The following is a 15,338-nucleotide window of genomic DNA, read 5'->3' as shown; positions in this document are numbered from 1 at the left end:
GTGATCCTCTTGAGTAAAGTTTAAGTGGTTAAAAACAGCAGTCGTCAAACGATCACTCAATTTATTGAAATAATGACCATGTATTTTTTCGTGACCAGACATCTCGTAACGCGACAATTCGTAACCGGACAACTCGTAACTGCGACAGTTCGTAACTATACAAATTCGTAACGTCAAAATTCAATTATTCCGTTTATTTTTGTTAACGTGGAAACTAGCTGTTATTACAGTTATAATTGAAATAATGTTTATCAATTTAACGAATCAGTACGGGGGGAAACATGTTTAACACATTTTATATTTCGTGTTTCAGAATATATTAAAAGTCTTTAAACACAAACAAATATTTAAATACATACAAACTTTTAACAATATTTTTAAAAGTTTATCCCTCTTATTGTTCCTTCATTGTACATAGACACAGGAATAATTAAGTAATTCGTGAAATCTTTAAGCCGATAACCGTCTTTAGACATTCCCAACTTTCTAAGTAAAGGAAAGATTATAATTACCTGTTATTATAATAAACATTTTGATTGGTTATAGCGTTGGGGTATTCAATCACTGGTTATAGTTGATAAGAGGGATGGCTTTTAATACTTTAATACTTGGTTTCAATACTTTTATTATATTCTGAAACACGAAATATGAAATGCTTTAAAAATGTTTATCATGATACTGATTCGTTAAATTGATAAACATAATTTCATTTATATCTGTAATAACAGTTAGTTTCCATGTTAACAAAAATAAACAGAATAATTCAATTTGAACGTTACGAATTGTCCGTTACGAATTTGTATAGTTACGGACTGTCACGTTGTCCGTTACCATTTGTCCGGTTACGAACTGTCGCGTTACGAGATGTCATGAAATCGTATTTTTTTTAGGTATATATATTTTTAAAAAACCTTTTTACCACATAGTGGTGTAAGGCTTTTTTAGTTAAAAGATTGATTTCTGTAAATTTAGGAAATAATTGATTTCTGGAGCCGTCTGGAGGATTGAAGAATTTATTTATGTAAATTTAGGAATATATGAAGAAGAAAACATTTAAAAAATGTATAATGATTTAGGTGCCTATATATTATAGGGAGCGATTTAGGAACTGTAGACTGTATTGCCCTATCAAAGCGGGCAAGAATATGCAGTCCATTTAAGACGGCAAAGTCAAGTCAAGTCATTTATTTATGTTAATATACAAAAGTACTTACATACGTCAAAAAATAGTGTACAACTTTACAACTTTGGTTCTCAGATATAAAATACAAATATAAAAACACAAGATATAAAATACAAATATAAAAACACAAGGCATAATATGAAATAATACATACATCGATTAAGACGAACACTTTCTGGGTTCCTAAGAATAAACAAAGTACAATTCAACAATTAACAACCCAGTTCCAAACATTAAAGTTAAAATTTAAAAACTCATCACTGCTGTAAAATGCTTTACTTATGAGAAAACTCTTTAGTTGTTTTCTAAATTGTAAAATTGGCAATTCAGTAATTTCAGTAGGCAACTTGTTGTACAATGTTACACAATAAGAGTTTGGTCCGTCTCTACTTCTTTGGAGCCTGGTGTAGGGCAGTATTAAGGCATGCTTATTTCTGGCTATAAATAGCGAAGGCAGAGTTAGTATGTGCAGTGCAACAAATGCTTGCCGACATTCTTTCTGATAGGACAGGCCAGCAATTATCCTTACTATTCTGCTCTGAATACGAAAGACATCTTTGGCTCCAGCACTGTGACCCCATTGTGAATGAAACAGTGCAAAATGTAAAGTGTAAGTTGTAAAGTGAACTGAGATACACACTCAGAAAGTCTTCTAATCAGAAAAGTTGCAGTTCCTAACTTAGCAACAAGGGACCGTGTATGAGCCTTTCAGCATAGTCCTGCATCCAAGTAAACCCCCAAAAATGTTATTTGTTTGTCTGCATCTCCGGATGGAAGCAGTCTTGTTGAAAAAATCAAAGACTGGGTTTTATTGATGTTTAGAAGCAACATATTTGCTGCAAACCATTGTTCTGCCTTATCTTGTGCTTGTTTTGATGCCTCTATTGCTGCATTACAATCCCAATCTTTGCAGGTAATAGTAGTATCATCAGCAAAAAGAGTAAATGAACTGGTAAGGTCTGTTAGTGGAAGATCATTAATATAAATTAGAAACAAAAGTGGTCCCAATTATTCACCCTTGAGGTAATCCGATATTTATAGCTCTCTCTGCCGACCTCACTCTACCCACCTGCACACTCTGCTTTCTATCGGAGAGATAGCTGGAGATCATTGCAATGCTACTATCTCCAAAACCCATAGATATCTCTCCAATTTCCTGAGAAGCAGTTCATGTGAAACACAATCAAAAGCTTTGCTCAGGTCACAAAATGTAGCCGACAGATAGAAGCTCTGCTCAAAAGCCTCTTGAATCTTCATCAAGTCCATGATAGCTTTTGTCGTATTTAGACCCCTTCTAAAACCAAACTGACTATTTGTGAACAAATTTTTGGATTCAAAGTACTTAATAATCATTGCTGCCATACATTTCTCAAATACCTTTGATATTATAGGAAGGAGTGATATTGGCCTATAATTGGATGGGTCATCATTGCCACCCTTCTTATAGATCGGTACCACCACTGCTTTTTTGAGCAGATCAGGAAGATGCTTTCCTTAAAGCAATGATTTATAAGTGTTGTTAATGGACAAGCAATGAGATGTTTCACTCCTTTTATTATGTTAACTGAGAATCCAAAGTAGTCTCTACTTTTCTTGTTCACCATTTTGTTAAAATGTCTCTGATTTCAGTGAGAGAAACATCTTGGAAGAAAAATTCTTCCCCAAACATGGTGACATCAAAATCCAAGGGATTGAAAAAGGAGGGTTGAATCTGGGTTTGCAAGTTGAAATAAGGTTATCATTGGCCCTTTGTTTAGCAGATTTTATTGCTAATTTGTAATCTTTTTTGTGATTTGCTAATAGAGTTTTCTGAGCCAATGTAGGAAACTCATCATACTGCTCCTTTAGCAAGTGCAGAGTTTCCCTCATGGACTTCAAATCATCGTTGAACCAGTTTATTAGTCGACTTTGATATCTACGTTTTTTATAGAATTTTTCAGGAAAAGAGTGTAAGAAATCCTTACCCAATTCATTATGAAATGCACAGAATTTAGCTTCAGCAGGCAAGTCAGAATCTTTTAGAAACTCCCATTTTAAACCTTCGACATATGAGAAAATAGAACATTTACCCTTTTGTGTAATTGATCTAAAAACAGATCTAACAAGTGCTGGATCATTACCACTAGTAGGCACAAGGAAATCAAGAAGCTGGCCACAATGATCAGAGAGTGCAGTCTCAAAGACCCTCACATTACAGTCATGATGATCCAAAATCAGAAATATATTGTCCAGACAATTATACCCCCTTGTGGGTTCAAAGACAAAGGGACTGCTTCAGGGCTATAGAATAAAGGCTCTAGAAAATATTACATATTACAAATAAAACAAAGGCTCTAGAATATTAGATATCAATGAAGAGTTAACATAATGGAAAAGCTACATTTCTGAATTATTTGAAGATGGTCCAAGATGGATGGTAATATAACAGAAAGTGAGGTTACACGGGCAATACAAACGGCATTTGGAAGAAAATAGAATTAAAGCAGTGTGATATCGATAACAGAATTTATGACACTGTGATATTACCAGCTGATTGGCTATCTATAGGTAGTCGACATTTGTCACAAAGAAACATCGTACAAAGTTATGTAGTGATTACAGAACAATAAGTCTGATGAGTCAGTTCACATCTGTATTATCATGTCTCAGACCCATACACCAGAAATAAATGTTCTACAAAAAGAAATTCGTAATTTATTAATTAAAAATTTATACAATAAAAATGTATAAGCATTCTACAAATATTATGTTCGATACAATTGCATTATTAGTCTATTTCAAAACTAATTAAAAAAACATTAATTAGCATATTAAAAGTTCTTAAAGAAATGTTCAAATTTCATTTCACTCTGTTGATTTATCTTGCTACACGCTTGGTCTACAGATGATGTCATAGAAGGAGGTCCACAACTGAATACACCAACACGTTGGGACTAAAAAAGACAAAATTAAATTTTAACTACTTACATAAATATATAATATATAGATATAAAAATAAGTATAATAAACGATTTTATTACTACTATTTATCGGTTTACAGCGTTATCTGACGCCTTACGTCTCCTAACCGCCATTCTTCTCTATTCTATTTAACCATAGACCTTAAGGGATTCCTCTTTCCTCTAATTCTTTTTCAATTCCCTCCCTCCAGCTTCTTCTCGGCCTTTCTCTTTTTCTTCTCCCTTGTGGTGTCCACGTCAAAATCTGTTCATCTGGCATTCTCTGTACATGACCGTACCATATTAGTTGTTTTGTTTTTATGTCATCAATATTGTATGTGTGACTCCCATCATTTCCCGTATTCTCTCATTTGGTATCCGATCTCTTCTTGATTTGCCTGCTGCTCTTCTCCAGAAGCCCATTTCTGTTACTAGTAACATTTTATCTGTTCTTTGTTTCAGTGGCCAAACTTCACTCCCATATGTGATTACACTTTTAAGTATGGTATTGTATATGAGCTTTTTTTTTGGCTTTAGATATTGTTTAGTCCCACAGAATGCCGTTCATCATGGATATGGCTTTTTCTACCCTGTATTTTTCTGTCTTTTATAGCAGCATCGAGTGTTCCTTCTTGAGTTATCTTCATGCACAGGTACTTGTATTCATCACAGTATTTAATTTCTACCCCATCGTCTAATGCAGTGGTTCCCAACCTTTTATGTCTGGCGACCCACCTTCCCATGTTTTTTCATATTCGCGACCCATCCCTCGCCCATGATGATATATAATGTACATTATTCGGCTACTGTAAGAGCCACGCCGCGACCCACCTAAAATCCGCGCGCGACCCACTAGTGGGTCGCGACCCACCGGTTGGGAAACGCTGGTCTAATGTAATGGACTGCTTTGTCTCTCCAATACACATGGATTCAGTTGTTTTAATGTTAACCTAGAGACCCCATTTGTTATATTCTTCTATTAGGTTTCTCGTCATCTAACTCAATTCGTAATTATCTTAAGCAATCAGAATTTGGTTATCAGCGAAATATAAAGTGTATAGTGTTGTCTCGTCATTGAGAGGGATTCCCATGCCATTACATTTTCTTTTCCACAGCTTGAATGCTTGTTCCAGATGAATTTTGAAAAGGGTAGGCGATATACAGCAACCCTGCTTCAATCCTTTCGTGACCCTCAGACATCCTTGATTCAGTTTTAATTTTTTTAGTCGTTCCATTATATAGACTTTGGACTGCTTTGATAAGGCCATATTTAATGTTGGTTTGGTAACCAACATAATAAGCACATTTAAAATACTTCCAGAAGAAACATTCAAATGTCAAATATTGGAAAATTCAGAACAACCTAATACGAATTTACTTCAAAACGCCTTCAAAGAGTCTTCCAAAATACTGTGTCCATCGGTTTATCCGTACATCGTTTATCGGTGAACAGCCGTAGTGCAGCGGCATGTTACTGGCCTCATAAGCTAGAGCGCCTGGGTTCAAGCCCCGGCACAGACAATCCATTTTTCATTTCTAAAAATGATACGAGCTGTTCACCGTGCCTCGGAGAGTACGTTAAGCCGTCGGTCAACCTGGGCTAGTGTACATCGAAATGTCAATTAAATGTCGATAAATGGCAATTGTCAATTTTAGATCTGTTTTTGAATCACCTATCAAAATTACATCGTCATCACATCGCAGCTGCTTTCCATCGTGTGTCACAACCCTAGATTACATTATCTAGCCTGACCCTTTTTAACGTTAAGACTGAATCTTCCATGTAGCTCTAGCCAGTAGCCTAATGCAAAGAACCGCACATTTGCCAGGCCGTCGCACTAGCACAAAATGTGCTCAGCTGTTTCTTCCTCTTGGTTGACAGAATCTGCATAGATCATCATCTGCCAATCCCGTTAGCTTCAACTGCCTTACAGTGCCCTATTAGCAGACCCTAGGGAGGAAAAGTACAACTTTGCTCCCTTAAATCAGGTGCGGAAAAGTATACTTTCGGTAGAGGTAGGTGGAAAAATATTATTTTTATATTATTTCGATATTTAATTGAGTTTTTTCTATCAATATAAACTCAATATGTCCAGAAACTAGGGGTGTCCAATAATGGGTACATTTGACATATTCGAATACACTTTTGCTAATTTTATAATATCGAAATAAAATAAAAATAATATTTTAGTAACATACAATTAATTAATATGTTCTTTTTATCACCCGTAACTTCAAGCATGTGCGCTTAAACAGATAAATCTTTGATCTTTAATAACTCAAAAAGTATTGATATATTTTAATAACATGATACAACAAATTTTACTTATAATTTGTCCCTCTATCGATTTGTGGGGTTATTTTTAATAAACTAGTTTTCACCCCCGAGAAGGGGTGGTATCCACTCCCAGGGTAAAAGTGCAAGTTGGCACCAAATCATTTGTATTTCGTGCAAATCCAATTTTCATGCAAATCGATGGAGGTTTAACAAAACAGGAGGTGAAAACCTTTAAAGACTACACTAACTTTCCCCTTTCATCCCTTATTGCTACTTCCTGTATCCACTGAGGTGTCAGCCTGAAAGGGGTCATAATAATTATCAATATACGATAGACACATTTCACATGCAAACTCCATATTACTTATGACGATGATTTTTCGGCTCCAGTTCTTAGACTATTAATAATCTTACCGTAGGATGTATATACTGCACAGTTTTAAAGAACTGCGCAAATGCTGGTCTTCCAAAATGAGTTACTGCTCTTAAGTTGGTAAACAATGACTTGTTGGATACTCGCTGGTAGTGACGTTCACAAATGTATAACAATATTGTCCTTAAATCAAATTTTTCGTAGAATTGGGTGATGAAAATATGAATACTCAGTAGCTGTTTTGTATCTTTATTTTCAACTTCTCGGATGATGTCCACTAACCATTCAAATTGCTTTTGAGTTCTAGATACCCAAATGAAGTACACCTAAAACAAAACAATTTATTTGAAATTTTGAGGGATACCTATGTTATTATTCATACTGTCGAATAATAGGGGACAGGCTAAAAATGTTTTTATTAAAATAAATAAAACAACGATTTCATAAAATAATAACAGACCTATGGAATACAGAAGAAATTCCAGTAGACTAGGAAAAGCAATTATGTCCAAATCCACAGGAAGAAAGACAAACGCAGTTTGCTCACAAACACTACAGATGCATATCCCTCTATCTGAGCTATAAGGTGTTTAGGTGGATCACAAACAGGAGATTGACTCACTTCACAGAGCAAAAAATAAGAGAATATCAGGTCGGATTCAGACCAGGACGGCCTAGTATTGACCATCTTCTTCTTGATGTGCCTATCCGTGACGAATGTTGGCGATCATCATGGCAATCTTCACTTTAACTGCAGCAACGCGGAAAAGCTGCACAGATGTTGTGTTGAACCAGGTTCTGAGGTTCTTTAACCAGGATGTTCTTCTTCTTCCTGGACCTCGCTTTCCAAATCTTTTTTCTTGTAGGATGGCTTGTAGGAGAGCATATCTGGATTCATTTCGCATAATGTGTCCAAAGTATTCCAACTTTCGAGATTTGATGGTGGTCAGTACCTCTCGGTTCTTCCCCATTCTTCTAAGGACCTCCTCATTTGTGACCCGATCAGTTAATGGGATTTTAAGAATTCTCCGATATAGCCACATCTCAAATGCTTCCAACTTTCGGCACATATCCTCGTTCAAGGTCCATGATTCAACACCATAAAAAAGGACAGAGAAGACGTAACATCTCAACATTCTTACTTTTATACCAAGACAAAGGTTGTGGCTCTTGAAAAACGCGCCCATACGGTTGAAGATTCCTCTAGCTTTTCCGATGCGCGCTCTTATCTCTTGGTTGTTGGTCCATTCTTCATTTATTATGGTGCCGAAGTAGTTGTGGTGCCTAACTCTTTATACAGGGGTTTGGTTGATATAGAGTTGACCTTATGTTATCTTTTTCTTGCTGACGATCATAAGCTTTGTTTTCTTTACGTTTATATTGAGTCCATATTGTTGATCATACGTGATTTTGTTCATGAGGACTTGTAGGTCTTCTAGGCTGTCCGCAAATACTATGGTATCATCTGCATACCTGATGTTATTTAGCCGGTACCCGTTTAGTAGAATACCTTTTTCAGTTTCGTGCAAAGCTTCGATAAATATTCTTTCAGAGTAAAGATTGAAAATTAGGGGGGACAAAATGCAGCCCTGCCTCACTCCACGCATGATTTTCACATATTCGGTGTGTTCACTGTCAACTCTGAGGTTTGCAGTCTGATTCCAGTAAAGGTTTCTAATTATTTTCAAATCTTGGTTGTTAATTCCTGCTTCTTTTAGCATTTGAATCATCTTGGTGTGTTGTACTCGATCAAACGCCTTCTCGTAATCAACCAGACATGCGTATACGTCGCAATTGACGTCTCTGCATCTCTGGAATAAGACTTGTATTGAAAACAGAGCCTTTCTCGTACCAACAGCATTTATGAACCCGAACTGGTTGGGCGAAATTTGACTTTCACATAGCTTGTAAATTCTCGTATGGATTACCTTTAGGAACAATTTTAGGAGATGACTGATCAGGCTTATCGTACGGTATTCTTCGCATTTTTTTGCTCCTGGTTTTTTTGGAAGTGCAATAAACTTGGACTTCAGCCATTCTGTTGGTATTTCTCTAGAGTTGTATATGTTGTTGAATATCTTTGTGATTATTTCTATTGATTCGTTGTCCATCAGTTTAAGAATTTCTGCTTGTATATTATCGGGACCTGCTGCTTTGCCATCCTTTAGCTGTGTTATGGCAGAATAAACTTACTGCTGTAATATTCTTGGTCCATCATTTACCTCTTCTTCTATCTCAAAGGTGTTATCTCTTTGGTCTTCAAATAGTTTTTCTAGACATTCTTTCCACGTTCTAATTTTACTCTGTTTGTCTAAGATGATGTTTCCGTCCGAATCAGTTAGATTTCCTCTCTGTCTCCGTCTTAGTCTACCTGTGAGTTCTTTAACTTTCCTATGTACTTTGTGACTATCGTACTTTGACTGTAGAGTCTCAATTTCTTGGCATCTCTCCATTGCTTCTTTTTCTTTCGCTTCTCTTATTTTCCTTCTTATTGATATATTGATTGTTTTATGTGTCGGGGTCATTTTTGGCATTTCTTCTTTCGTCCATTAGTTTCAGGATCTCATCTGTCATTCATGATTTCTTCTTGGTTAATTTATCTCTCTTTAAATGTTTATCCTTTACATTTTGAACTATTTCGGTCATCTGTATGATCATTTGTTCTTCGTTCGATTCGACTCTAATTGCAGTCACTTGCTCGTTTAACGTGGCTTGGACCCTCATTTTCGTGTCAGGGTCTTTTAGCATACGTAGGTCGTATGATTTTGATTTCTTTTTCTCTACTATTTTGAGTTTGACGCGAAATACTCCCACCAGTGGAACGTAGTCCGTCTCTAAGTCTGCTCCAGGACCATCTATTGACCATAAAACAAATGTTAACTAAAGCCTGGGAGCACGATGTAGATATCCACCAAATTTTTGTATATTTTCGACAAGCCTATAACAACAAACAGAAATGTACCTAATTATGCGAGAATTTGGTATACCAAGAAAATTGAAGGAAGGATCCTGAAAGGAATATTCGGTGGCATTTGTGAAAACAGTGTTGGAGGAGGAGGTACAACAGAGATATAAACATATATTTGGTGGTATAGACGTAGTATCTCTTATAAGAATAGGAAGACTAAGATGGATAGAACGTCTAGCAACATCACAGCAGAATAACCCTCCTAGAAGAATCCTTATGTTACAACCTTTGGGAAGTAGAAATAGGGGTAGGCCAAAACTCAGATAGAAGGATGGTGTAGATGAGGATGGGAGAAAAATAGGCGCAGCAAACTGGCAACAGTTGGCAATGGATAGGACTGACTGGCGTAATAGACTTGGGAAGGTCGAAGCTCTTTTATAGGGCTATAGCACCATTGCTGATGAAGAAAATTGGTAAAATTCCTGGAAGGAATAAGAAAAATAGGATGGTTAGCGAAAAGCTGATAGGAGACGGTTATACAAGATATATCTGTCAAGGGGCCAAGTTACAAATTTACGGAAAATTGCAATTGTGTCTGCTACAAATTACGGAAAAGCCTGCGAAATTTCAAAATAATGGAGAAAATCTAAAATAACAGCCTTGTTAAAACCAAAAAATGCCAGTAATTACAGACCTATTTCCTTGTGTCACTTTTTAAAACTATACGGAGATTCATCCTAGCCAGAATAGAAAACAAAATGTTAACAAACACCTCATTCTACAACAAAAACAATTATTCAGACCCGGCAAATCTTGTACCGGCCAAGTCTTCGCACTAACAGAATACATTGAAGAAGACTTCGAAGAAAAACTTATAACAGAGACTACTTTCCAAGATCTGACAGCAGTCTATGACACAGTTAGGCACAAGATATTGCTCCACAAATTGTACGATACTCTGAATCACCACCATCTACTTAGGATCGTACATTGTTGGCTGCAAAACATATATTTTTCGTCATACTGGAGGGCAAAGTAAGTAGGTAGAGATTTTAAAAGAAAGGTCTCCCACAGGAACTGTTTAACATATCTTGCAATATGTTCTCAAGGAAAAAGAAGAGAAAGTCGAAACTGCCTTAAAGACAATAACTGCGTACCACCAGGACCTCGATTTTTGACCCTTCGCTTCGTTATCGAACGTATTCGCTTCGTATCTGTTTAGTGTACAGATACCGAATGATCGATAACGAAGCGAAGGGTCAAAAATCGAGGTCCTGCAGAATTCTCTGAGATCCAATCCTTCTAAAACCCAAGATTGTGCCTTCCACCTTCGCGCAAAGGAAGCTAAGCAAAAAGCTAGTCAGTCCAACCTAAATATCTTGGAATGACTCTGGATAGGTCCCTCACCGATAGAAAACACTGCATAAAAACGAGAGGGAAAGTAACAACTAGGAAAATCATACTCAGGAAGCTAATGGGAAGTATATAGGATGCATGTCCTGGCTGTCCGGCTGTTCTGAATACCTACTTCGCTAAATGAGACATGACATTTGTGATAGATTAATGTTTTCTGTTACCTTTTGACAATGTGTTCTTGTTTTGCTGGATTTTTGAGCTATATCTTTTAGAATACTGGCGAATGGTGTCACACCGATACCTCCACCCACTAATACAGCTACATCGTAGGTATTCCAGTCCTGATGCCCCTCTCCATAAGGTCCATCTAAATATAACTACAAAACAGAAAGTTGTGAGTACAAATCCAAACATTACAAAAAATTTCTTACCTTAGGCAGCTTCATGCTAGCAGATACTGCTGTCTCGTAAGTACTTCTTATAAGTTTGGTCCAAGGGCCTACAGATCTGATGTGTACTGTTAAATTATCTTGATCGGGTGCAGAAGATAAAGTAAAGGGATGATATTCGTTTTTATTAAGGGCCATACAAGCAATTCTAACCCATTGGCCAGCTTTATATTGAAAGTTTTCTGGTTTCCTGAATTCTAACATAGTCACGCCTGCAAATTAAAATAGTAATGAAATATGTTGGCAATGTTTTATATTCGATTTGTTCTATTGTGTTCCAGACCAAGTTTAGAATATTGTAGAGCAAAGTTGATGGCAAAGAGACCGACAAAATTTGCATTCAAAGAGGTGTCAGACAGGGTTGTATTATCCCCAACTTTATTAAACGTATACTCAGAAATAATTTTTAACGAAGCCTTGGAAGGGCAATGTGGAGTTCGAATCGAGGGAGAAACTATTAACATCAGATATGCAGACAGCACCGCGATCATGGTTGAAAGTATCGAAGATCTTCAATTCCTTATAGATCGAGTCACTAGAGAATGCTCCAATAACGGACTTAACATAAATATAACAAAGACAAAGTTACTTGTGGTTAGCAAATAAGACGTCGGTCCTATGCAACTAATTGTCAGTAATGAACCGATAACAAAAGTTAACCATTTTAAATACCTAGGATATTGGATAAACGTGACACTAAATCCGGATGAAGAAATTAAAACTCGTATAGAAATTGCAAGAGGAGAATTTATGAAACTTAGATCTAATCTGAGCAACCCTCAGCTGAATTTACAACTAAGAATTAAGTTCCTAAAATGTTATGTGTATCCTGTATTACTATATGGATGTGAAACCGGGATCATGAAGGTTAACATGATGAACAAATTAGAAGCCTTAAATTATATTAGAAGTCATATCGTAGAATGCTCAGAATATCTTGGGTTCAACGCATTTCAAACAGAGAAGTCTTAAACAGAGTAGGTCAAGGCGAAGGTGATTTAATCAAGATGATAAAAAGAGAAAACTTGAATATCTCGGGCATATAATGAGAGGTAGCAGATACAGGATGCTGCAGTTAATACTCACCTAGAAGTTTAAGCTACCCACGCCTAAAATTTGGGCACAGTACTTAAAGAAGAAGAAGAGCAAAGTCGGGGAGTACTTAAATAGAATATCGAATTTTAGACATTCATTCATTATTCAAAGGTGAAGTGCGCGTCTTATATTGTCGAAAATAAATTGTAAATAATAATTGTAGATATAAATTATTTGTTTTAGTATAAATAGTAAATGTAACAAATTAAAATAAAGACTAATAAATTAAGTGTTTAAATTAAAATAATATTTTAAAAGTAAAGTAAAAAGGTAAAACTGTTTAATAAATTCTTACTTGAAGGTAAAATTTCTGCCTTGATAACGGGTATTTCCACTTTCTTTCTACTAAGACTGATCGTAGCATCAATTGTGAAGAGTACAACTGGTCCCACAAAGAAGTAATACAAGTATGGAGGCTACAACAAATATGCATTTTGCAAAAAAATAATGTACTAATACAATGAAATTACCTGAATCAATCTTCCAGATCCGTGCAAAACTAGGAATATGAAAAAGAACGGGTACAAACTATGAGCATACCAAAACCAGTTGTAAATCTTTCTTCTGATAATAGGAAGAGCGAAACTATACATTACCACCCATATTAGAGTTAAGATAACTCCAGTAAATCCAGTCATTGTCTGCCAACACCAATAATGGAACTTAGGGAGTTCGTGGGTCCTGAAAATTATACTCAGTAAAGGACAACGTACACATCTTGTGGAAAGTGTAATGTCACTCAAATCCAATAAAATGTACATGAATAGATTTGCCTCGAAATTGAAATCATTTCATATCATTGCGCCAACTCGAATTTTGATTATTAACAGCGTAAATTGATATAAATAAATCTAAAATCAAATTGGTGTGTACGTCAGCTAGAGAGAGAAAAGAGATTTGTGGATCGGCACTTCATAAATGTTTCTGCGGGTATTAAGGCAGAGGCTTAGTCTTATCTTATAGATAATAAAGTAAGTACAATTTGGCCAGTCGTACCAGTCTAGTGGAGTTCTATGTAGAACATCTTACAATTGAAAACACGTTATATCAACATCATCCACGGAGATTATACACATGGCGCAGCCCAGATGGACGAACCAGGAATCAAATAGACTACATCCTAATAAGATCAAGATGGAAGTCGTCGTCCATCAACTGTAAGACATATCCTGGCGCAGACTGTGGAAGCGATCATCAACTCCTGGTATTGAACGTTCGACTTCGTTTTAAAGTCCCCAAAAGAAGACCCCAGAGAAAAGTCATGTCTCTAAATCCATCAAAAATTAATGACTTCCAACAAAACCTAGAAGAAGCTTTTTCTTTAGACTAAGTAGATAGTGACCCTGAGAGCACTTGGATCTATCTCAAAGATAAGGTAATCGAGGCTGCAAAAAACTGTGAGGCAGCGGTTTCCACTGGCCGTAAGCCATGGATATCCGATAATACGTGGACTGTGATTCAACGCAGAAAAGAACATAAAACTAGATACGGAACAAACGATGAATACAGAGCGTTATCGAGAGAAATCAGAAAACAGTGCCGCAAAGATAAAGCTAATTACATCTCTCAAATATGCAGAAAGATAGAGGAACATGGCTGTCGAAATGAACCGAGGCACTTATTCCAGAAGATCAAACTCCTTACCAGAGAATTTAAACCCAAACGTGGTCTGTAATAGATAAGGAAGGTAATTTAAAGACCGATACTGATGAAATATTGGAAACATGGCGAAACTACTGTGGCGAGCTATATAAAAATAACGAGATATCAGCAGAAAATCAATGGCCTTCTGACTACCCTAGAGAACCTACTGTCTTACTCGCTGAAGTCAAGGATGCAATTAAATCACCAAAGAGAAATAAATCCCCAGGCATTGATTCAATACCATGTGAAATACTACAGTTACTAGGTGACAAAGGATTACATATCATCTACTCCATCTGTGTCGCTGTTTGGAATTCAGGAAAATGGCCAACTGATTGGTGTACCTCAATTTATATCCCACTACACAAAAAAGGAACTACTACTAGATGTGAGAACTACTGCACACTGTCACTAATAATACATGCTAGTAAAATCTTGTTGCATATCATCAAAAACAGATTAAAAACCTATCTACATTACCAAATACCTCAGGAACAAGCGGGGTTTGTAAAGGGTAAAGGTACAAGGGAACAAATCCTGAACCTGAGAAAACTCATTGAAAAGTCTAGAGAATTTCAAGTACCTATGATTATATACTTCGTTGACTACCAAAAGGCATTTGGTGACACATGGGCGCACCAATGCACCTGGTGACACTTATTAAAAATCTGTACCAGTCTAATATAGCGACAGTACGACTAGATCAGGAGTTCTCAAAGCAGTTCAAGACCGAGAGAGGTGTTAGACAATGATGCGTGTTGTCATCTGACTTATTTAACATTTATGGTGAACATGTCATGAGGATGGTTTTAGAAGGATGGGTCGGTGGAGTAACAGTAGCTGGTAGGAAAATCTCCAATTTAAGATTTGCTGATGACACTACACTTATAGCAGCAAATGAGCAAGAAATGTTTGATCTTCTGCGAAGAGTTGAGTATAAAAGCAATAAAGTTGGTCTGAAAATAATAAAGCCAAGACAAAAATAATGGTGGTCGACAGATTCGACACTATTCAACTGACTAACATGTTACAGTAATACCAGAAAGTAAACACCTTTGTCGATCTCGGGTCTAGTATAACTAACGATGGTAACTGTGAAGCAGAAGTTCGGAG

At 36.4% G+C, this 15,338-nt stretch overlaps 2 protein-coding genes across 3 annotated transcripts in view; one reads left to right on the top strand and one right to left on the bottom strand.

Moving 5' to 3' along the window:
- The window catches only part of LOC114325142 (protein Abitram), a 187,100-nt gene that overhangs the window by 68,321 nt on the left and 103,441 nt on the right, over window positions 1–15,338 (top strand). The gene's annotated exons all lie outside the window — the stretch shown is intronic.
- Window positions 3,855–15,338, bottom strand: part of LOC114325141 (dual oxidase 1) — a 78,959-nt gene continuing 67,475 nt past the window's right edge. For both annotated transcript variants that reach the window (XM_050663523.1, XM_050663524.1), the window contains 6 exons: window positions 13,052–13,262; window positions 12,877–12,997; window positions 11,469–11,698; window positions 11,259–11,414; window positions 6,815–7,099; window positions 3,855–4,116 (listed from right to left, as the gene is read on the bottom strand). In XM_050663523.1, the coding sequence (XP_050519480.1) occupies window positions 3,994–4,116; window positions 6,815–7,099; window positions 11,259–11,414; window positions 11,469–11,698; window positions 12,877–12,997; window positions 13,052–13,262 (1,126 nt within the window). In that variant the 3' untranslated portion in view covers window positions 3,855–3,993. The remainder of the gene's footprint in view (window positions 4,117–6,814; window positions 7,100–11,258; window positions 11,415–11,468; window positions 11,699–12,876; window positions 12,998–13,051; window positions 13,263–15,338) is intronic.

Source organism: Diabrotica virgifera, chromosome 10 (assembly GCF_917563875.1).
Source record: "Diabrotica virgifera virgifera chromosome 10, PGI_DIABVI_V3a".
In the NCBI taxonomy this organism is placed as follows: domain Eukaryota; kingdom Metazoa; phylum Arthropoda; class Insecta; order Coleoptera; family Chrysomelidae; genus Diabrotica; species Diabrotica virgifera.
The sequence above is the reverse complement of the archived record's forward strand: the minus strand, read 5'-3'. Positions and strand labels throughout refer to the sequence as shown.